General features: G+C 36.5%; 1 protein-coding gene and 1 long non-coding RNA gene across 3 annotated transcripts in view; one reads left to right on the plus strand and one right to left on the minus strand.

Moving 5' to 3' along the window:
- Positions 1-639: 639 nt before the first annotated feature.
- LOC135248258 (uncharacterized) overlaps positions 640-24897 on the minus strand; it is a 31596-nt gene continuing 7338 nt past the window's right edge. Inside the window, exons 2-3 of the long non-coding RNA XR_010328392.1 lie at positions 23499-23589; positions 640-1882 (exon numbers count right to left, since the gene is read on the minus strand). This is a non-coding gene — a long non-coding RNA (uncharacterized LOC135248258). The remainder of the gene's footprint in view (positions 1883-23498; positions 23590-24897) is intronic.
- Positions 7306-23414, plus strand: LOC135248257 (epithelial membrane protein 2-like). Of its 2 annotated transcripts, none has more exons than XM_064322663.1 (5): positions 7306-7463; positions 20487-20592; positions 20990-21086; positions 21490-21630; positions 21930-23414. In XM_064322663.1, exons 2-5 carry the CDS (start codon positions 20515-20517, stop codon positions 22097-22099), a joined length of 486 nt encoding a protein of 161 aa, XP_064178733.1. In that variant the 5' UTR covers positions 7306-7463; positions 20487-20514; the 3' UTR covers positions 22100-23414. The 2 variants fall into 2 exon arrangements, with proteins under 2 accessions (XP_064178733.1, XP_064178735.1); XM_064322665.1 differs by lacking the exon at positions 7306-7463 and adding an exon at positions 20105-20123.

The raw sequence follows: 24897 nt of genomic DNA on the forward strand, positions 1-24897 counted from the left end.
AGTGTCAGAGGAAAGGCTTGTTTTCCACTTTAAAGAAAACTTACCACTGAAAATAGTTCTTAATATATGGAAATGAGAAAATATAAAGGGCCTGAAAAATGTGTGATGTTATAATGATTTCACATGGTAAAATCAGAACAAACCCATTCTGGTAATGTTTATGATGTGCATAAGATGATAAAATCACTTAAACAAAATAAATCAATGATGCTTAATTTCCAGTTTACTGTGCCGAAAGACCCTGCAGGAGATCACATATTCCTGACCTTACAATAATGAATATTTAATACCTCCCACAAGTCAGATTTTTCTTGAAAATAATGCATTGGTTTTGCTGACCACTGCTGCACATTCATTTAGCTTTGTATGAAGCACTTTTGACAGGAGAAGAGACCTTTTGACAGCAGTTGTAGCAAAAAAGAAATTGCTGCTTTTCACTCTACATACATAAATGCAACCATATGTCATAATAGAAGGTCTGCGCTCATTTGAAAAGAAAAACTTAACTCATTAATTACCTCAGCAAAGTGAACTAAGCAAAGAGAGCCTGGGGGAAAACACTATTTCTGATCTGGACTCAGTGTCTTTCCAGCAGTCACACTGGGGCCACAGGGAATAATATACCTCTTGAAGAACACATGTGCTGTCACATTCTCAGCTGTTTGCTGTTTGATTTACATGCTGAAAATTTCAACACTGACATTTCCACCTCTGCCATGGTTTATTTTTTCCATTGGTCATTTGTGACATTAGAACCCAATTATACATGTGTACAGAGAGCAAGCCACAGGTGCCCTAACAGCTAACAGGGATTGCTCGAGCAATAAACACTGCTATCCGCAATAACAGGCAACATCTGAAGCCATGGTGCTCACTCATGCACTACCAGCAACACTTTTACCGGGGGAACTACCCAGCAGCCCCAGCCGAACATCCTGTTTGATAAGAATCTTCACAGATTGCTTATGTATATCATCCCAGGCTAGTATTTAAGACTGCCATGCATTATAGGGAGAAACAATCTGTTCTGTGACATTCCTGTCTGATTACCTTTCATTAGGCCTCAACAGCTCCCTGATTGTTTGCAGTTTCATACAGTATACAGTTGAGTTTCAAAGTAACAATAAGCTATTTTGCACCAAATAGGAGCATTTCCTACCCCTTTCCACTGACAACGCAAGACAGTATTATTATATCATATGAGCATACAATTATTTTTATGGAGAATTTAAAGAAGACAAAAAGACACTATCGTTTCCTCAGGCTGTGAGAACTTTATTGTTTTGGTTGTACATGCAAATAAATGTGTAGTATCTAATGAGATATCAAATAATGCAAAATGCATTGTGCAATGCAATGTATACAATTCATTGTGAAGAACTTGGTATGTATAGTACACCTATTAGGCTATGGTGGTAGTTAACACTGAACACAATTTCTGCTATGAATGTTCTAAAATTACTTTTAGATCTGTACTGGCCTGAATTGACCATGTCCAGGAAGTGTGATGATAAGTAAATCTGCAAAAATAAATACACAAACAAACAAATAAATAAATAAATAAACAAATACAAATCTGGAAGTGACATTGCACACACAAATGATCAGTTCCTTACTTACTTCAGCAGCAACAACCATGTACAGCTGATTCTAATTATAACACGTTTCAAGGATTTAAAGTGAATGGCAAAAGCTATGAACAATGGCAGTGTTGCATTAGCCACACTCAGCTTAGAAAGAAGGGCATAATGTGAGGACTTGGTGAAGTTCCAGATGGTGAATTTCTCGTTATTGTTTTTTCCAAGATGATTGTTGGGGCAGCAATGTTCCAACAAACAATGGTTTACTGTCCCTCAGCCCACCATATAGAGTCATCATTTATCTGAAAAAAAAAGAAAAATGGAACTAAGAAGAGAGTGGGGAGGGTATTTGTATTACAGCACATTTTTGGCTGGACCGCAACAGCAGGGCCAGCCCTGCAAACGCAAATGTCTGTGACTGACTGAGTGACTGAGTGAGTGATGAAGTTACACCATTGGTCGGCCGAGTTATGATGTCACACCATTGGTCGGCCAGTCCAGCCATATTCTAGGTTTTGACCTGGTCTTGTTCAACCAAGAAGGAAAGATATTTTGGTCTACTCCGACAAAATGCAAGAAAATATACTTTACTGCAAGTCTTTAAGGAAACTGAGCTTAATTTCCAAATTTTCTAACAGAGGGGCTTGGACAACATCGTGCTGACTTACCTGAGATATCAGAACAGCTTACAAACAAAATGAGAGTTACAAATATAACTGTGGTTCTATTAATCCTGGATTACTGCCAGAGGCAGTGGTTGATACTGAATATCTTCTTCCTCACACTAGTGCATGGCCGAGAAACTCATACCAACAAAGCCACCCATGACCCAGGATGACATAGGCAAACTCATAAGTAGCCCCATCATCTGAGAATCTTTCCTGCGGAATCTTCTATACACAGTAGCAACGATTCTGAGTGACAGAGAACTCTGGTGGCCATCCAGGATTCACAGCAGTAACAACTGTAACCCTCATTCTATTTCATTCTTCCTGACCGCCAGAGGCAGTGCTTAATACTGGATGACTTATATCAACATGGTCACAAAGAATCTGAGCACATGCCTCACAAAGCTGGAGCAGAGGGGCTCAGCAAACAGACTGCACCAAACGGATGGGAAGCAGTGACACTGACCCGGTAAAATCTTGAAAAAGTGCAAGGCAATGACCACGAAGCCACAGCACATATGATGCCCAGAGGCACTCCCCTCAAAGCTGGTGACACTCCTGGTAGAGTGGTATTTCACCTTGGAAAACTGAGAGATTCCTCACTCCGTACGCGTGGGAATTATTTTAAATTCACTCTGGCTAACAAGACGATACTATACCTGCATAGCGAGAAGATGAAAAAGGACAGATGCTTGGATGACAGGGTTACTTATGTGTTCACCTGCATAATCCTAGGTCATGGCTAAATTTGTTAGAATAAGTTTCTCAACCTGCACTAGCGTTATATAGAAGATATTCTGTATTAAGCATTGCCTCTAGTGGTCAGGAAGGATCACCCAAACACTAATACAGCACTGAATTTCTAAATGAATGCCTTTTCCAAAGTTGTGTTTTTCAGTAAGCCATAAAATGCTTTTGCGTCCCCTAATAATAATATTTCTATTACACAACAGAGTCTTTCTCTTAATACATTAACAGAAGATGTGTAATATCTTGGTGCCTGTTTTGCTTTTATGTGGTAATCTGGCCAATGCAGCGATTAACTGCTTTTGTCACATTCCTAGCAAGGGGAGAAGCAATTACTTCTTGGGTTTGAATTCTGGGCACAGAGCCAGAGGGTTAAAGATCCAAACCCCAGGTGAGCTATTGCTGCTGTAGCTTTCAGTCTGATTGACTCCAGACATTGCTTTTGTAAAACTCAGCAGTATACATTCTATAAAGCATATGTTAATAAGGATAATTTCCAATAATTACTCTCTTTCGTTAAAGAACCCCTCCAGATGTATTTTAAAACCATTAAAAATATTCTAAACTGAATAATTTTTAACACTGTTTAATATTGGTTTTCTACCAATATATGATCTATGAACTACTAAAAAGGACTTAGTAGCATCTCTACACCTTAATCCTCATTGGGAACGCCAGAGTCCACACTATAAAAAGATTGGCTATAAATTCACATTAAATGAGGAGAACTCATAAGCAACCTTACCTCAAAAGAGAAGGATAAATGACTTAGACAGAAAAGATCATTCATTTGCTCATCCATTCACTGATTTTATGATTTTAGATAGTTTGGCTAATGTGAAGTTAACATTAACAGTTACCTAAATAATCTGACAGAATCAAAATTTAAGCAGTGTACTCTGTTGTCTCCAAATCTATCCAAAATGCCTATATTGTGTATTGCAATAAATCATAACATAACCATACATTTCACTACAAATTAACTGTTTTGAAACTCACTTGTGCACCATTTTCAAGTGGGAATTTCATTGGAATAGGTGTCTAAAATATCTAGCGGTCCAGAAACCTATCCAAAACCTCACTAAAATAACTCAAATGTCCACTATAAAGTATGCAAATTTGCCCATTATGATGGTTTAAAATGAAACATTGATATCACATTGAAAAATAATGCAGAAATATTGTGACACACGGTGGTAAACATCTAAATCGTAATCATTCAATCTTGTATGCTCCAAGCTCCAACATGACATCCTTGCCTCTTAAAAACGTAAAAAGCACATGTGGCACTCTCTGCATGTAGCCTTGCAACGAATAGACTGCTTTTAATGTACTAACATGGTATGCTTGTCTGATTGGCATGGAAATCTGTTTCTTATGGTCTAGCACCCTTTACATAGCAAACAGATTCTTCACATTCTTGGCTCTGTTTATGTGGTTGTATCAGTGTCATGATCAATGACAGTAATTGTGAACGGAGTGCCTTCTTAGAGGACTACATGCTGATAAAGAAATAAAACAAAAAAACAGGGAAATAATATAAAATACATTTTAAGACTGGCGAAAAGTAAGATACATTTACTAGAAAAATATGTAACTGCATGACTAGATATATAAAACATACAAAGATGCTTCATATATAAAATTGGGTTGTCGGATAATAACTGTACCAATTGCTTGTAAACACACTGCAGAGCTAAGAACAATACAGTTTTATTGTCACATAAAGCTTAGAGTCTTGGCATCCTCAATATTACATTTTCACTCTGCCTGGTGGCCAGCGCTACCATCTCCAGTCCACAAGGTTTTGCACACATGTTGTTCTCAATGCATATCCCAGCTAACACTAAATGATCTCATAATGTCACTGGAATGTTTCGTCACTGTTAGAACATCGCCACTATATGGCAGCAACTTTGTGTTTTGTCTTAGCTGGATAGCACCTTGATGCACAAGATCTAGCGACAATTCATGTGCAGGAGTTCAGAAGTTGTCCTCCATGACCAATGAGCAACAGTTTAGATTCCATGTATCTTTTTGATATCCTACTTGGTAATAGTTACCAAAAGATTACTGCATACATACATAATTACTACACACATAACATACATAAAATATAACTACATACAGTACATTCACTTTTTGTTATTGTATGTAGAAGTGTGGCTCTTCTTGTCAGTGGTTTTTGTTACATGTTATTGTCCATTGCTGTCCCTGGTTATTGCAACTCATGTTGACTTTTGGGATGTAACTTATTTAATTGTATTTATGGTAAGCCTAATGTGAAGTACATTACAGCAACATGCAAGCTAAATGCCGCAACATTTACAGTAACTTGAGGGCAGCAATTAGCTTGTAAGTAGCTTGCAAGTTTCTGTAGTACATTTGACCGTATACTTTAAGTACAATATACTACCCATCTTAGTACTGTAGTTGTAATTACAGTAATAATTCCCATATTGTAATTGTTATTACACTATTTATAGTATTACAGCATCTTACAAGCTAACTGCTGCCAGCAAGTCACTGTAAATTTTACAGTAGTCCTTTTACAGAGCAACATTGTATTAAACTGGCAATATGTTCATCACGCAGTTATAGTAAATTAATTGTCATATAAATGTATATTTTTTGAAGGAACTTTACATGTAATCAATAAGTAATAAGTAAACCAATATTAAAAAGAATAGCTACTGTATTTATTTGGGTTTTTTTAAAGCTAGAATAATCCAGTTCAATATACATTGAGCACCATAATGTTTGGTACAAAGCCATATTTTTCCTTGATTGAGCTCTGAACTCCATAATTATGGATTTGTAATCTAACAATTCATATGTGATTAAAGTGCAGATATTTCTACATGGTGAATCCAAAATGTATGTTACCCTTTAATAAAAGCTGATGTGAATTGTTTGATCACAAATCTAAAATTATGGAGTAGGCTACACAGCTAAATCAAGAAAAAAAACATTGTGCTCACTGTATATGTACAGGGGACTGTAAGTGACAGGAAATAGTTCTCGAAAAGAAATAAAAATATCTATCATCATGGTGACAAATGTCAGCCTCAAGACATCTTATTAATGAGAGGGCAGTGGGGGAAGTCCTTTCCAAGTAACACTTCAGCTTCAACCACAAAGCAGAGCACACACTCAGTAAACAAAGGGAAAAACCTACAGATGAACTTGCACAGGAAATGAAGTCTCATAAATGCCCGGGGTTCAGATAGATTTCTCTGTTCTGGGTAAGGGCATGAACCAAGAAAGGAGGGAAGAACACCGCACAAATTTAGTAAAATAAATCAATACACAGAAAAAGAATATACATAGTTACTGTATGTTATTTTAGGCTATGTATTAAAAGATTAAAGCTACAAGTGTTCGACCTTTTGAAATATAGGCTGTGAAAGGAAACACCAGCACAACATACATGCTGGCGGGAATGTGATGATAAATTAACTCTTGAGGAAAATAGGCAACTCCATTCATGTTGACATCAGGAGAATCCATTCATGCCATGGAGGAAAGCCTTTTTAGAGCAGACTGTGTGGGACACTGTGGTGAGATTAACAGTTTCCTTTGAGAGCAAATCCCCTGCAGTTCTCTTCCTGTTGCTTGTCTCTCTAAGCATAGCTTGGAAACAGGATAAGACTCAGTTTTCTTCATAGTTCAGGCTCCTTCTCTTTTGCAGTCTAAGCTTCTGAAAAAGCTCTTTCATTGCAACGCAATAAACCCTTTGAGGATGGTAGAGTTCACCACTGTTCAATAAGGAACTGCTCACAGATTATTCCAAGGAATTTTATCACATCAGTTCAAGTATATTTTTTCCTGCTAAACAATAAAGCATACCACAGGAAATATTAGAAATAACCACGATCAGTGGCTCAGGACAGAGACATTCCAATCTGCTGTTGATAATTACCATTAACATTTCTCAAAGACACATTAGGGGGCTTTAGTTTTAGCACTTTGCCCATAATTATCAACACTTCAAGTTTTATATAAATATTTGAAGAAAAAACAAACTAAACAAATAAATCAGAGGTCATAAACAATGCAATAACATTTTAACGTTTTCAAGAACACGTCTATTTTCCATTAGATTTTACAAATAAATGCAGTGCACTGGCATTATTCTGACACATTTACTTCTGATTAATTGTCGTAGCGTCTTTTATTGCGGAACTTTTTTTGCAGTAGACATTACCTTAGACCACAGTGGTTTATTAAAACTTGGAATAGCGAATGACCATTGCTTGAATTTGCCTTCATCTCCGGCAAAACAGCTATTATATTCCAAACCACACCCAATTTCATTTCTGGGACGTCACTGGTGGGAGGAGGAGCGCGATGACTGGGTTAAAGTTACTTACAACTGTTATACTTTGTTCTAGGCACGCTTTCTGCTGTTCATCGCTCGGGCTACGCGTCTGGCTTGAATAAAACTTCAAGACTACGTTTTGCAGCCGTGAGTAGGCCTATTCTGTTTTACAGTAGCCTACATAATAGCATTAGCAAATATGCTGCTTTATATTGGCCTGCAGTGACTGGTTAATTAAGATAAAAATCCCGCAGTTCAATATTGGTTAGTAAATTACTTCTAACTTAATTTAAAGAGTAGTTCGCCATGCTCGCTCTGAAGTAGAAAAGCGAATTACCTATTTGAAGTCCTCTATCTAGACAGATTTTGAGGATATGAAATATAGCCAGTAAGTCCATGATGTCTACTTTCGTTTTAATGATGAATAATGGTGGCGACATTACGTTTTTTACTATTAATTATTAAATTAAGCTATAATGTCTAATATTGCGACTTTTTATGATACCGTTTGCATTGCATTTTATTATTTCGGGGGCGTGTCTGTGGTACTTTGAGAAAGAAATCCTTTTGTTAAAGTTTTGCCGTTTCTCTTCTGGTCGCACACAGGACGCCTCCTGGTGTTCTTGAGGGAACTGATGTTGTTTAATTCCAGTGGAATTGATGCAGCAAGCTGCACAGCAGGGTTTGGGTTTGAATGCCTACAAGAAACAAGAATTAGAAGTGCTTGCTGGGAATTAGTTGCGAAGCAGCTTAATCACCGTGTCAAACTACTTTGCATAATATAATCGTTGGAATTTTGGCGGTATTTAGGTTGCAGATGTTTATGTGTTGAGAAAATAGGGATTTGGTATAGGAACATAGAAATCTAGGGCAACATTCGTCTGTAGCCTCACCTCAAATGGTACCGATTACTGTAGAAAGAGAGTTTACAATAATTTAACTTGAATTTTTTGCAGGACAGAAATATGAGATAATGGCCCATGAAATATGGCAGGTGGTGGAACACTGTTAACTGTTAAACAGTTGTACCCTGCATAATGAATAATGTGAATGACACGATTTATATGAATAGGTCTACATGGTTTGTACAGAATCATGGAAAGAAGGTACCTTTTTGCACAGCAAAAGAAATCTACCTTTTTGCTTCATTAATTTTGCCAATAATGACATTGTTTTCATGGGAAAATATTTTTACTGCATTTCTCTACTTCGGCAACGCATTTGCACAATTTGTAGTAGGCCTATGCTTAAGTTAGGTAAGAGTCAAGATTTCCATAGAAAAAAAAGTTGACTGGAAAATCTTGTTTGTAATTTTGTAAAAACACATGGGCTCAAAAGCAGTTTAATTATGCATATTTGGTCACATTTATCTCTCCATTGCTACATATTGTAATGTTGACAGTTGCATTAATTTGCATCAGTGCTGCTTGATGTAAATATCATATTAAAACAACCACATCATGTAAAAGGTGGTGTTTTCGGCTTTTTTCACAATGTTAAATATGCTGCAATGATATTGCAATTGTTGTCATTCTTCAGTAGCTTACTTCATGACAATGTACAAGATGGATATTAGACAAATAGTGTGAGGGCATTGTTTGCATTTCTTCTTTGAAAAAGTCTCAATCAACAACAGAACAATTTAATTATATTTATATCTTCACTTTGCATTCATTGACTCTTGAGTCATTTGTACTGTTTCCCCCACTATTCCTTGCTGAATTTCTATGTTTTGTGCTTTTGTTGCACCAGAGTGATTAGACAATTCACTCAAGTCATGTTAAAATGAAACTAACAGGTCATAGATTCAGTATTCAAGATTAAGCATTTGGATCATTGCGTTGTGTCCATCACCAAGCAAAAGAAATATAAAGTTACAAAAGTGATAAATATTCATATGATTAATAAATGTGAGGTTATATGAAAGGAGGATTTTGACAAATCTAATATATGAATACTAAATTAATTGGTAAAACAACTGTTAGAAATGTTTCTTTTGGGCCACAGTTCTATGTGGATTTTTGGACTAACTGAGCTCATCTTGGTGGTATGCTACACTTCCCATGTGTAGCATCAAAAGTAAGAGCATGATGTCCAGGAAATTAGACAGAAAATAAAACAGGTTATTGTCTCAGCTGGAAAGAATAAAATGGCTCATGGCATTTTGCTACATTTTGGATATGTCCTGTTTGTGGCACTGTTCTCAGATCAGATAGGAAATGAGCCCCATGGAACTTTCAATAGAACTGATGTTGTCAAAGTCTAGATCAGGCATCTCTCTTTGGCTGTGGGAGAGCTGGCAAGTTTTTGTGATTTTAAAACCCGATGGAAAACCAGTGTTCAGCTCATTGCTGTTATCTTTAGGTTTTAGGTCAGTCATGCTGTAAGTTCAGCAGTGAAAGTGCCAGAGTGCATTTTGTTTTTGCTGCTCTTTGAAATCCAGAAATGAAAGTCTTGAGTGACACAGAGGCACATGGGGGAAAGGGACTTCCTTTCTCAGCTTATCCACCTCAGCCAATCCTTTTTTGTTTTTGCCATTTACATGAAGAATGTAGGCTAATCAAAAACATCTGTCTTTAATGTGTGAGAGCAGAGTTCACAGAGCTTGTGTTTATGTTTGAAACCTAGGTAGTCTATAGCAGTTTAATCAGCAAGAATAATTTTGAGCAGGCTATTCCTGTTCTGGGGGTGAGACAAATTGCAGATGGCTCGGGTGAGTTTACTGGAGTGAGGCTGCATGAAGGTGAAATTCCTCAAGTGAAACCTAGCCTGCTGTGTGCTGGGCTCTGGCAACCTTGTTGAGAAGGAGGACCGTGACATGTGCATCTATGCTGCAGAGATCACACAGTGGCAGGAAGGGAGAGGAGCATTTACACACACACACACACACACACACACACATGTGTGCACACACACACAGACACACACAACACCAACAGGCACATATGGCTATGACATTAGGAGCACTGCAAGCAGAAGCAATTGGCACACGGAGATTGTAGACTTTGTGAAATCTGGTATTTGCATGAGGAGGCAGAACAAACCAATTCCAGGCATAAAGTCAATGACAATGAAGAGGGGAAAACAAGTCTACAAGACTAGCATAGCTGAAAATTGTCTTGATGCACTGCGTCATGGTCAGGGTTCTGTCATGGTTTATTTTCTGCACGATACAGCTTCCAGATGTGTGGGGGTTTAACCAGTTTGGTTGTTATAAAATCACACAGGACACAAAGCTCATTCATGATGTTTCACTGTATAAGGAAAATATAAAATTAGGATGCCTGTCCTTGTTATGTAATAATTCAGATGAACTCTTTAGCAACAGATTCAATTGAAATCCAGTTCCACACATTACGAAATAAAAGGAAAAACATGAAATTTCTTGAGGGAAAATTACATTTTCCTGAAAATAAATGGCGTAAAACATTCCATGTAGAAGAGAGAAGTAGGCTCATGGTTTCATACTACACAGATGAAGATGTAATTTTTCACTCACTTGGAACTTCACTGTGGAATTTTTAAAGAAAGCTATGCTTACAGCCCTCAAAGACTATTTTGTAGCAGACATTTGGACAGTTTACTTTTCAACAGGACACATCTCAATTCAACTAAATGCAGAGGACATAAATTAGATGTAAACTCTGTCTTTACATGAAATCAACATATTCCTTACATACTACAGCAAAAGTAGGCTACATTCAGACATGTCAGCCTAAATACTACCAGCAAGGCATTTCAGGGCGTGAGCAGATTCATTTAATTAAAGATTTACTGCTTGACAGAAATACCACAGATTATTTTATGTCTAACCAAATAATTTAATTAGTTGTGGAAAATTAATGTGGCTTTTAATTATATTATAATCCTAAATCAGAACACCAGTATGTCTAGCACAACAGCACTGAAAAATGATAAGTTTGAAGCTGATGAAAATTAATTAAGTTATATTTAGTACATATTATGACCACAAACATCTTAATTAACAATATGCATTTACAAAATCGGGTGAATTTGTTTGAAATTAATTTTCATCAGCTTTAAACTTAATTTTTCAATGCTGGCGTGCTAGACATACTGGATTTCTGATTTGGGATTATAATATAATTCTTAAGCATTTCACAACAGTCTCATAAATAACATAGACAAAGTCTTGGGTGCTAAGACTTGAACTATGGGAGATGGGGTAAAGGAAAACACCAAGTTCCAAGTGCACGAATTTTCATGTACATATACTTTTCATAGTAGACAGGGGTAAAGTTCTTCCCAATTATGTGATCAGGACTAATTTATCTAACCTTTAGGTACTCTAATCAGGTCATTACATGTGTAATTGTGCAGTTATTAGTATTCTTCATATGGTAAAAATATTTATTTTTCATTCTGGGTAAATTTTATCCTTTGCTTGTTAATGCGATCATTTTTATGATAAATGTGAAAGAGGTATTTTGGTTCTGAGGTACTTTGGTTAATAAGGATAATTTCCCTGTTTACCCTGACAGCAGCTATGTTTCTGTTTGCTTGACCAAGTGCTCATTAGAGTGTCTCTCAAGCTTGTCTCTCGTGTGGACAGAACCCAACTAGCACTAGCACAATGTCTAAAAGCATATCACGATATCTGCCAGAGAAGAACTTGGATTTTGTTGTTTTCTTAAAAATAAGCTCTGATTCTGCAAAGCTGTACAGAAAGGGAAGGAAAGAGCTGGGCTGGTCCATTGTGTTGCAATAGATATGCTAATGCCAAAGTGTAAAACACAAGGGTAGTACAGAGTACAAATCTGGACAAAGGCCAGCTAAAAAATTATTTTGATTGTACTCAATATAATTACTTTAGGCTGTTTTGCTCATGGTGTGGGTGACCCGACAGCGAATCTAAAGCTTTATTAACACAGGAAGTGGAATTTGGAAGATGTCACACTGATAAAAGCAATCATTGGCTGGGAAGCTTGCAACAGCTTTATGTTTGGCTGTTTCACTGCATCCTTTTATCTCAGACAAGTTTCAGATTTTTATCCTGGATTTGCTATTGAAGTGTTTTACTTATTTTTGTTTTGTCTGTGATCTAACGTTGAACACCCTGGTGTTCAAGTGTGAGGCCGAGAACTTTGAGTGAAAGCACTTCATTACAGTCTTTGTGCATGCACTGTAGCTCTAACTTACATTTAGTGCAACGTATGGCAATGGCAATGATTGAGAATAATTCTCTCCCCCAGGTTGTTTTACGATAGAGAAGTGAAGTTGTGATCGTGATGCTGGAAATAAATTATTTAATAAAGCTTTGACACATTTATAATCAGGACCATACTTGTGTGAATGTGGGGGAGGGGAGGGGAGGGGAGGGGTGCTGACAGTGGCAGAAGGCAGTCTGTATTTGAACTGAGTTCTGTCAGAAAAGTTTGTTCAGAATTGTTGTTCAGCCAAAATTTATCACGGCAACTTACATTTTGTGATAGGCTGCTAACCATATCCAAAGATCATCTATCGCAGCTTTGAAGTGTATTGGATCTAAGGGTACAGTACATCTGTAATAATGATTTGAATAGTGCAATTTTGTGGTGGTACTGTAGTGCCACCTTGGGTGGTAGGTGCATGAAGTATGATACACATGATCTACATGGGTCCCTTTAAAAGTTGTATACTTCCAAAATTTTAACAGTGACTGGACTGAAAGGCTCAAATATCTTTTGTACAATTTTTGCATATTCATATTTCATTATCTTTAAGAACATTGGACTTAGGGGAAGGCACTTCTCAGGACTGTTAGAGGGAAGCTTCTGAGGGTTCTGGTCAGATTTCATACAATTTAGCCTTCAGGAGCCTATGCTAATGAATAATTTGTAAAATTCAGACTATAATATAACACTGCGAAGCTGTGCATGCTCGTGCACAATATGGCTGTCTATCATCCCCAGAAGTATCATTGCAATCGGTGTAAATTTATGGCCATACACATATGTTGGGCATGGTCACAACAGCTCACAACAGCTCTTAATATATCTCATAAATTATATTTTATATCACTGTGAAGGAAAAATGGAAAGTGAACATGGCGCTTATTTATAAGTAACACGTTCAAAGCATAAAATGGAAACGAAAAACCATCTCAATAGCTTTTCCATATGTTTCCCCAGAGAAAGAGAGGAGAAACAGAGAAACTAAACTGGGAATTAAACTCTGCTTCAGAGTCTATTGGGCAGAGTACAAAAGCTCATCCTGCTTCCTGAAGATCCTGAAAGACACAGATGGTGTTTAATTCATGGAGAAGTTACTTTTGAGTGTTCTTTCTGGTTCAATTGTTACCATACTATTGTATGTTTTTTAAAATTAATTAATAGGTACAAATTAAATGATTATTGGATTGTAGGTACACTATATGACCAAATGTATCTGGGCAACTCTTAGTCTGGGGCTATTTCTCATGGTTTGCACTAGGCCCTTTAGTTTCAGTTATGGCAAATCTTAATACTTGATGATTCTGTGCTTCCCCAACAGTTTGAGGAAGTTAGCATAATGCTATAGTTAGATTATTGGATTAAATACAATTTGTAAAATTCCCAAGAAATGTCTGCTCCAATTTAAAAAGCAGTGGAAGTGTAATGGCAGTTTATGTTTACCTAACAACAAACTATTGTGTTTATCTGTCTTGACTAGAAATAAACAGACCTTGGACTGTTAATTTATCTTACATTTCTGAAATCTTAATAGGCAACTTTGGACAATGGTAGCTTTTCCATATTTTGCTCATTTGGTTCACATATTTACTGTCTGAGAAGGTGGTTTGAACATTTTTATGAAGTACAGTGAGGGCTGGCTTTTGCTGTATGAAAAAATAAGTCAGCATTTTCCACTAAGTTAAGTAATAATCTTGAAGATTTTCATTAAAATGAATGTCTGTTAAGTCACTATCTATCGCCGAATTAGGTAACACAATGGTGATTGAGCCTATTATTATATTAATTTATATTATTATTATTATTATTATAATTTATGATTAAAGAACTGGGTGTCTGTGGCGACATTCCCGGGAAAAAATCACAAGCGGCGCATAGTTAGTGACGCGTTTTCCATCACCCATCAGTGGTTTGTCCGTCAGAGAGGGTAGGTGGAGCTAACGCAACACTTGTGTGTGAGCGGCGTACTGTTTTTTCCGCTGTCTGCTAGTGTTACAATAACAGAGAAGGGGGGGGGGGGGGTTATGATGATCGGAATAAAGCCGGGGTATAGGTGGAGCAGAGCCGGGTCTGATTTCTGTGTAAAGATGTCAAGCCAGAGAAAACTAAATAAAAGAATACGGAAGTATGGATTAGCGTTGTTATTATTTTATTATGCTTCCTCGTATGTTCCTTCAGCCTTGATGCCCTTTTTTGATTAAATCTCCTTTGTTATTGTTTTATTCTTCTTGTTCTGATTGCTAATTTAACACCCAGTTCAGCTTTATTCTTGAACAGTTTACCTAGCAAATCCAAAACCAGAAACACCACTAACATTTTCAAAGGCAGCTGTTTCAAAAATACCACACAATAATCATTCACGAAAAAGACTGTTTACTGTGCGCGAGATACATAATTGCACGAGCCACAGCGAATCCCGCGAATTCTTCTCTGCAGTGTAAATATGTTCATACCGGGCAAAAGGTGGATAAAGAACATTTGTGAAAATTGATCATCACTAATTCTACCCCAGGTCTGCTACAGCATTTTAAACCGGCTCGGCAGTGTAAAGAAAGCTTAAGTTAGCCTAATGTTAGACAATGAACGAGTACATAACGTTACTTTTATAACAACTATTTTTTATTCAGTAAATAGTAAGTGTTGTATTTGGCGTGGCCCAGGTGCCAACTGACCGACGTCACACAGGCGACACTGGTTGGATCCGGTTGGATCTATGGGAAGTGAGGTCCAAAAACACACCTGCAATTACCGCTTCTCGCCATTGGTACCGCCAAAGAGAACGAGACGGAAATCTTCGAGATTGTAACTAAGATAACTGGGCATTCGTTTTTTTGGCTCCCCTCCACTCCCATCCCCACTCACACACAAAAAAACAACATAAAAATATGAGTGCAAATCATTTTCAATATAACTTGATTTAAATATTGTATAGGTGATGGAACATTGAGGACTTGTCTGAAGAACCTACATGATTTTAGACAGAGAAGTTGTATGGAGTGAAAACACTCATTAATACGAGCAAAAACAAGGAAAGTGTACAGAAACAAGAACTGTGCTCTCGCTTCTCAGAGTGCTCAAGTGGAAAATAGTCTGATAAATTCCAAACTGACATCAGGAAGTCTTTATACTCTCTATCGTTTAATTTTTTTTTAGTATTGCTTTTGCTTTGTGTTTACATTACAGTTTACATTATGGGAATTTAGCAGACACCTTTATCCTAAGCGACTTACTTCACTTTTTATTTACATAGCATTTACATTGCACCCATATTTACAGCTGGATATACACTGAAGCAATGCAGCTTAATTACATTGCTCAAGGGTACAATTGCAGTGTCCTACCCAGGAATCAAACCTGTGATCTACAACACCAGTTCCTTACCCATTATACTACACTTATTTTGAGACATTGCTCTGATCTCTGTTGGAGTAGATTAGCATTTTTTTTTATTGATGAAGAAGCTGTCTGTATCTAGGCAACACGAAGCATTCTAACCTTTTTTTCACCAGCATCATATAGCATTCTGACCCTTTCATTGTGGAGGAGAACTGACATTACGTCACCACCCAACCGGCTTCCAGAAGCAACCCCCTAATGTGATGTTCAGGTTTTATTTTTATTTGCAAAATATGTGTGTTATTGGGGGGGAAATAACATCATAAAATCACGTCACTTTGAGGGACAAATGCGTTCAGGGGGTCTCGAGAGCTTGATTATGGCACCGGGTTCACTGACTGTCTGTGTCTGAAAAAGTTCTGATAATTAATTCCATTACATTAGCCAGTTAGCTAATACAATGATGTTAATCACCCTGCCTTATTTGTTAACCATTCCCTCATAGGAGAGTTGACATGGATATTCTGCTCATACATGTACGTGAATACATTTCAACAAATTACCTGACACTCAGGTTTAACGTATTTCTCTCTGGTTTATTCATTCAGTTCAATTTCAGTTTAATTTCTCTTGAACTGAGAAGCAAGCACTCACAGAACTGAGAAGCGAGCACTCAGAGAATTGAGAAGCAGTGCTCACGGAACTGAGAAGTGAGAGAGCAGATCTTGTTTTTGTAGCTTTCCTCATTTTTGCGCTCATATTAAAAGACAGTAATTTCACTCCATAAAGTTGTTATGCAGTTGCTTCACCCTGACTTTTTCAGGGACAACTTACTAAATATCACAAAATATGAATTGAGAACTTAAATTGTCACTGGCATAATGTCTGATTTAAAGATTGTCATCTTTAAATTTTTAGTATGATGGAAACATCAAATCCCCAGTCAACTAGTCCCAACTACAGAAATGGCACGGAACAATGCACAACTATTTTAATTGGGATCACTTTGCCTTTTTTGCACAGTGGTCCAAAGGCAAATATTGAGAAATTGACCAATTATATTTTTTTTGCGATTGATGAAGGAGCTGCGACATAACAGTTGAATAACTGAATTAAGTGACATGAGTTGAATGGAAAAAAGCCCTCAGTGATAAGGAAAGAAGTAATCATTTTTAAATTTAAAGCTTGGGCTTTACTTGTCACAGTGTTTTAAAGGCATATTTATGAACGGTATACTGCTGCTATTGCATGGATGACCAGCAAGAGGTTTTATAGGTTTTATGATCAACTGTTCTGCGGTGTCCACTGTTTGATTTCTCATTACTGATGTTGAAGACACCCACTGAGTTCACAGAATATGTTCTATGCTATAAGCAATGATGTATTCTTCCACCGTGTGTTTGATGGTGATGGCTTCTAGCGTAGGCTGACGTTGTGTAGAAAGGATACTGGATTTGATTTCATGCTCTTAAATAGGCATAGCGGAACTCCTACAATGGATATCTTTTCCCACACAAACCTTGAGGTGGGAATAGATTTTTATCTCAAACAGTTGCCAAAATGCAGGCATTTCTGTGGGCGATCAGTCATGTATTCTGCTCATGTTTTGCAGTGCTTGGTGTGAGTGACATAGCCAGTGTTTAAATTTGGTTCTGCCTGTACAATTTCACCTGCTCTCTCCTTTCTTCAAGGAGCACAGCAAATAATAATTTTATATTTATGTTTGAAAAAGCTGACATTATCTCTTCTTCATTTTTCAAATTTATTTTCAGTACCCAATAACCATCACTTATTATTATTGTTATCATTAATTTGGTATTCAGCTCTTTGCTAATTTATGATGATCTTTATAATTTAATGGTTATTTCTGTGTTCAGCAATAATTGGTACTTGCATGCCTCTATGTTTTATGCTGTCTTCTTGAAATTTACTTTACAGATGTTCCTCCATTGTGTTTCACTTCCTGTCTCCCCTTACTTTCTCTCTTTTTGAGAGAAAGGTAGCTGTGCAGTTATTTAAAATCGTTGTGCATGGAGACCACCATGAAACATATTATTTTCATGAAAAATATTGGTATAGACAGTGTAGGCATTTAAATATTGTGGGGGTTAGAGCTTTTGGAGTTCATTGGCAATATGCCTGAGAAACACAAATTGTATTCACAACTGGAAATGAGGGAAGACACTTTCCACAATTTGCCTAATTCTGATGGAACTTACTTGCTTTTCTTGGAATCTGGTTATTATCAGGGATTCTAGAAATCCTACCACAATCCTACCTAAAACTGAAAAATCCTAAATTCTGTTATTCTGTAAAATAAGTAAAGAGAATTTCTCCTTTCAGATGCTAAAATATTATTTTCTGTCTTAGAGATTATTGTTATGAATGTTGCTCCAGGAACCTGGTTGTAATATTTGACCCATGTCTGAACTTTTAGACACACAAAAAACTTATTAGAAACACTGGATAACTAGATGTGACATATTTTAATTTAGGCCATTTTTCTTTTTGGCGATAGTAACATTATTCAAGCTTTAATCTTGGCTTGACTATTCACTCTGTACCTGTCTAAACCAAACCAAACCTCCTCAAGGCTGAAATTGGTATGAAATTTTGCAGCCAAGCTTGTAACAACAGGAGAACTCACATCACCCTGAATTGTACATCACTGCACTGGCCTTGAGATGCAGTTTGACCTTAGAAGAAATTTCATAAGTTGCTTTAATGTTAGGCATAGGTTAGCCCCCAATTATACCGTAGAGCTTTTAACCCCCTACAGAACAAATTATTGGTCTAATAATATAGACCTTCTGACCGCTCCAGAGACTCACTAAAGAGAATTACAAAATGACCTTGCATTATCTGTTCCTAGGCTCTCGAACAGTATTCCTGAAGAGATGAGAGCAGCAAGATGGTGTCTTATTTTAAACCTTTCAAATATGTATAATACATTCAATTTAATCCCATTTAAGCTATTATTGTTCATTTATTGTGGGTGCTAAATATTTTACTATTACTTTGATTTTTATTTATTTTTATTATTATCATCAGTCATTGTTTCTATTCCTGCTGTTTGGTCCAATAATATTATTAGCATGTAATTATTGTACTATGTCAGTACAAAGTGCACCTGCAATAGAAGTGCTGAAAGTTGTTATTATTTTAAGTAGTAGTACACATTCATGTGCTATACAGATCTCTTCATCTGTTCAGAAGGAATTCAAAAGCAATAAGCCGGGTGACATGACATTGTTGTGCTGGCTTATTACATGTAACTAGGTTTCTCCAAAAATAAAAAGTGCGGGTGTAGTGAAAGCATATGAAATTCAATTTAGTGTAACAATAAGCCGACAACTACTTTCGTGCAACCAAATGGTAACTATTGTAAGTGTTTTGATACCATACTAACCACACAAACAAAAATGTGGCCTCTGGTCTTCTTTCTTTTTTAACATTGTTACTTTTCCTTCTGTCTACCTTGTTGTGAACTAATAAACTGAACTGATTAATGGTTTCTTTTTAAGGAGAGAAAAACATCCAGTGGGACAAAATCATATTAATTAAATTTTGTTCTTCAGGTGTATATGTGTCATTATATTTAGGAAATAGGGAAGCATAATAACATAATAACCATAATAAGTGAGGTAAATACATTTACTTAGTAAATTGGTAATGATTAGATCTCATTCCACAATGCTGCCTTCAGTTGTCTCTCTTTTATTATCTCTGTATTTGGTGGTGCACTGCAACTCTGACTAGTGCCCATTCTTGGCTATGCACAGAGGGGGTGGTCTGGTTTTATGGAACTGTAAGCCTTAATTTGTTGTCCTATGCATACATGGTTACGCAGTGCTTAAATGTAAAAGACCATTTTGTGGAAAGTGCTTACTTCGCACTGAACCAGTGGCTATGTACTGTACAAGAGCTGTGACCCTTGGCGAACTGCTGTGAGCCTGCTGTAGTAAAAAGGCTGTGCTGGACTGGAGAGCACTGTTTCCAGACAGAACCCTACTTTTTGCTTACATTTAGACCTTTTGATGTGCATTTGACAGCTTTTGCTACAGAAAGACGCTGTTATTGTCAAAAACAAATACCAAGCCCTTTGTCAATCAGTCAGATATCAGTTACATGCCTGCACGTTCTGTGTGGCACATAAAGCAATGCCACTTCATCTTGCTGTTTTTTTTTCAACCCCCATTCAACTATGATGATGTCATTTTCCTGAAGGTAAACAGGGAGATGTGGAGGATATGAGTTCAAGGCTCAGCAACTTAATGTGTTTGGACAAGGGAAAGGAGAGGTCAGTGGAACTGGCAGTCAGTTTTAAGTTTTATGAAAACTGCCATTTGGGGAAATATTTGAAGGCCTTGAATCAAAAGCTTATTCAATCAAAAGGGACTGGGGAAAATAGTGACTTAACTTATTGGCTTAAAAGCAAAATAAAAAAGTAAAAGCAAAACTCAGATTTTTGATTAACTATTATAACAATTACAGTGTAAAGTGTACATTTTTGTTATTGCCGACTTGCACGTAAAGTCATTTCCTATGTATGTTATCGTAAGAATTCTATGGTCAGTGCAATAGCCTAAGTCTTATGTGAAGTCTACAAAGAAACATAATTGACAATTATACTTCATGTGAATTTTTCTGCTCTCTTTTTTAGGCTCTGTGTGACCTACCATCTCTGAGCCATGTTGATAATCCTGGCTTTCATCATCCTCTTTCATGTAATCTCAGCTATCCTGCTCTTCATTGCAACGCTACATAATGTAAGAGAATAACAAGGTGTTTCTCCAATGTGATCAAAGTGACATAATATATATATTTTCTACCCTTCCATAAATTTAATTCATTGTAAATGATGTGCATATTTTGGTAAATACAATAATAAATATATTTCAGAACAGTGTTCTTAATAGCCTAAAAATGTTACCAATTTCATAATTTCATTTAACACAGACTCGTTACAGTTTAATACATCTTTGTGGTTTCAAAATCCAGAGTTAACAACTGAATATTGGCCGGATATGATGTGTGTAATAATGTTAGGCACTCAAAATTTTAGAAACATTTTTTCTGTGGTGAAAGAACACACTAGAGACAAGCGACGTGAGTAGCTTCCATTTGTGTTTCTGACAACTTTTTGTTGCCCACTTCAATTTCTAGGCCTGGTGGGTATCAGGAAATGTCTATACTGATCTGTGGTACTCCTGCAATGACAGTTCTTGCTATCCCATTGAGAACAGCCACTCCAGTACAGCAGGTAACCAACCTCCCACAGGACTATAGTACCTGACATGTGATGTCAGTTGAATTAAACCAATTGTCCTTGTGCTTCTGCTGATGTATTACATTTTGTTTTGTATTGTCATAAGGACTGTATTATGGAGAGGTCATGCATTCATGAATATGCTCTGTAATCCATGACAAAATAGCATCATAATGTGCTATATGAAAGTATTATAGAACTGGCTTACACAGGATTTAATGCCTCTAACTTTCAGCCTCAGTAACGGTTTACATGGTATGGATTTTGACAATAATGATTCCAGTAAGCATTTTATGCATAGCGTACCAACACAAGTAATTACATTGTTGCACGATGTGCTGACAGACAAGATATGTTTTAAAGTAAATTTTGTTAACATTTTATTTTACCAATACAGGCTACCTCCAGGCTGTCCAGGCAACAATGATACTGGCCACTATCCTATGCTGTGTTGGTTTCTTTGTGTTCATCCTGCAACTTTTCCGTCTGAAGCAAGGAGAGAGATTTGTCTTTACTGCTGTTATTCAGCTGATGTCTTGTAAGTTCTTTGCATGGTAAAGGTGTATAACCAATATCACACCCTCAGATGTGTTAAAAACAACACATAACATTTTTAAAACACTTCCATGTCCAGTTAAGCCAACACATTATGTGCTACTTTTGTGTTAAAAAGTCTCCCATGTAACAACACAAAATATGTTGAAAGTAACACAAAAGTAGTAAAAAGTGTATTGGATATTAACATATCCTTTTTGAGACTGCAGAGAAAAGTTATTTGTTTTATTCCTCAGTGAAGTCTTAGTATAAAGTCTTTCTCCTATGTTTTTCTTTTTCAAGGTCTTTGTATCATGATAGCAGGCTCGATTTATGCTGCTCAGCATGAAAGCTTCCAAAATGCGGATTTCAAAGACGGAACATTCGGCTACTCCTTCGTCCTAGCCTGGATTTCCTTCCCCGTCTCTCTGTTTGGCGGGCTTATGTATTTTATGCTAAGAAAGCGCAAATAAATCACCTCAACCAAACACCTCACTTGGAGTAACAAACTGCGACTAAGCAAATTCTAGAGACAAATGAATACATATTGTACAGTATATACTTTCAATGTATAATGAAATTAGTGTTAAAAAACAAAATACATACTACAAAATACTGATTTTTAAAATAGTAGCATACCGGAAATATATTAAATGGTAGGAATGGTATTATGTAGAATAGCAACCCTTAAATATATTTTTACCCCAGTCTGTGAAGACATGTTATGCTGTGATGAAAAGGCTTAGAAGTTGTGGAATGTTATGAAGATTTGTAAACAAACACACAAATGTTATGATGGAAAATATATTTGTTTAAAAAACAGATGTAACATTAAAGAAACTGACACTCTGTTGCTTAGTTGATTGAACCCAAGTTGAACCTAAGCTGATGGGTTAGGTTGTGTAACAAGGGCCTGATTTATGATTATATATTCCCAGACAAATATATGGCGGTAATTCATTATTTCCCAAAAAAGTACAATAAAATATGCTGCCACATTTGCAGATCACTAGATCTTTCACTTCCTTGAAAATGACAGTAAGTGCAGATGTTTTGTGTTTTGTACATTCTGTACAACTTTTATAAAAATTAGTTCCATTCCATAAATCGTACGTATGTGAATATTGTCAAATTGTTCTAGGCCAAGTTAATGTAGCTGCAATGGTTGTACATATTTCATATGTTTGTTTTTTAACATAGGATGGTTGTGAAGATATGTGAAGTAGGTTAATTATTGGCTTAAAATAACACTTTGGATTATGTTTTTAGTGGGCATACTTGTATCCCAAGCCATTAAAAGGCATCCAAGTTAGTGCAAAAGCAGTGTGTGTGTGTGGGGGGGGGGAATTATACAATTGGAAATTATACAATTACACAGAAAGACCCCTTGGCAAACTTTAAACGATGTGAAAGTTGAATCATTTGGAGTCGTTATTGATTTATTCAAATATTTGTAGTCTTAGTCGGATAGTGGATTTATGGCAAAGAAAAACCCTTACATATATTTATTTTGTAGACTGAAGCAATATTTTGCTGCTGATATTTTTGTAATGAAGTATTATTTCAGTAAGCTTGAACATTTTAAGAACTGATATATGCCTGTAAGTTTTTTATTTGTTAACTTTGAAGTTTTCATAGTTGGAAAAATAAAAGACATCTTTTCAATGATTATATTTCAAAATTGGTCCAGATGTGTACCACTGCATGCTTATCAGAACTCTGACAGTGACCAAAACTAAGGTTTGTACATTTTTGTGAATCAGATTAAAGTGATTTTTATGACAAGGATTAACATTCTCATTTCTTGAGTTGCCATGGCTTTCAGATTTACATAAAACAATACATTTAAATTAAGAAAAAAAGCACTGTCACCTCACAGCAAGACGAGTTTGAATCCTGGCCGGGGCCTTTCAGTGTGGAGTTTGCATTTTCTCCCTGTGTCCGTGTGAGTTTCCTCCAGGTCCTGAAAATATATCAAAGATAAAGTGTAAGGTTTTGATTGGCTCAGAAAGTTATTGTGTGCAATGGAGGATATTTTAGATACTCACAGAAGTTTCTTATGACCTGCCGGCTTCACAATGGCTAGCATACGGGTAGAAAACAAGAAATTACACTTAAAGTAATTCCAAAGTAGCTATATCCCAGGGCAACTTTGGTAAAAGCTTCTACCATTTTGAAAATGACAAAAAACCTGCTTCCTAGGAAGTAGAACCCCACTGGTCAATGGACTGCTACTTCATGATACATTGTAGTTAAAGTAGAAAGTTACCATGCTGTCAAAAGACAACAATGCAGAAAATTGTTGCTACTTCTTGCATTATATTATGCCTTGCTTCAATAGAAAAGGCTGTTTAAAATGAATGCGCATTTTTTAAAGCATTCATCATGACAGAGTGTAAGCTCCCTTAGATGCTTTCAAATGTTTGATGAGTAATCCAATCTCATGGTTAGAAGAATAAACTTTAAAAGGCTAAACTCACAAATGTTACTTATTGGAATTTTTGTCTATCACTGTTGCCTTCCCCAGCAGTGAACTGAGCTGGGTTACGTCAGGTATAGAATCAGGGACCTGATGATGTTTGTACTTGTCTGTACTGTCCTCCTACAATGGTCAGGACAGTGGAATAATTTCCTATAGTCCAATGCCGACTGAAGACCGAACTCTTCAGACTACATTACGGTTCCCTTCCCATCTCCACCTCCTAGGACTCCCTCCTTTGGTACTAATTTAGGGTATGGTATTAGGGTATGGTTTTAGGCTATATTGTTCTATGTTTTTATGTTTATCCTCCATGGGCTTGTTATGGCTGTAGTCTGTACGTGTACTTTGGTTCTTGTTTATGTTTAGTTTAACATGGACTAGTGCTGCCTCTATACTTACTGGTCAGGGAATGTAATCAGTCATGTCTGGCACGGCTGCTCATGTTAATCATGTGAATATCTTATATTGGATAGGATATGTATTATCCCGTATTGTCAATCATTCTGGATAAAAGTAACTGCTAGATGAATGTAATATAAAATAATGTCATGTAAATTCCAGGCTAGACTAGAATTTGGTGAAATGTATGCATTACAGTAAATAGACAACATATTACTTATTATATATCATTATAATATTTTCAGCATAGTTCAGTTCCATGATGAATCTTTAATGACTTATTTAAAAGTATTCATCCCAGTGATGCAGCATTTTACACTTATTTAAATATACATACAACCATATTTGTTTGTACAAATGTATTTACACATTTAAATATAAATACAATTC

This window comes from Anguilla rostrata, chromosome 2 (assembly GCF_018555375.3).
Source record: "Anguilla rostrata isolate EN2019 chromosome 2, ASM1855537v3, whole genome shotgun sequence".
Lineage (NCBI taxonomy): Eukaryota > Metazoa > Chordata > Actinopteri > Anguilliformes > Anguillidae > Anguilla > Anguilla rostrata.

Bases quoted from the DNA above. Each gene is read 5' to 3' on its own strand.
- LOC135248257 (XM_064322663.1), top strand. From the start codon at position 20,515: ATGTTGATAATCCTGGCTTTCATCATCCTCTTTCATGTAATCTCAGCT. The intron at 20,593-20,989 runs GTAAGAGAATAA...TTCAATTTCTAG, and splicing joins TCATTGCAACGCTACATAAT to GCCTGGTGGGTATCAGGAAA. The intron at 21,631-21,929 runs GTAAGTTCTTTG...TTCTTTTTCAAG, and splicing joins TGTTATTCAGCTGATGTCTT to GTCTTTGTATCATGATAGCA.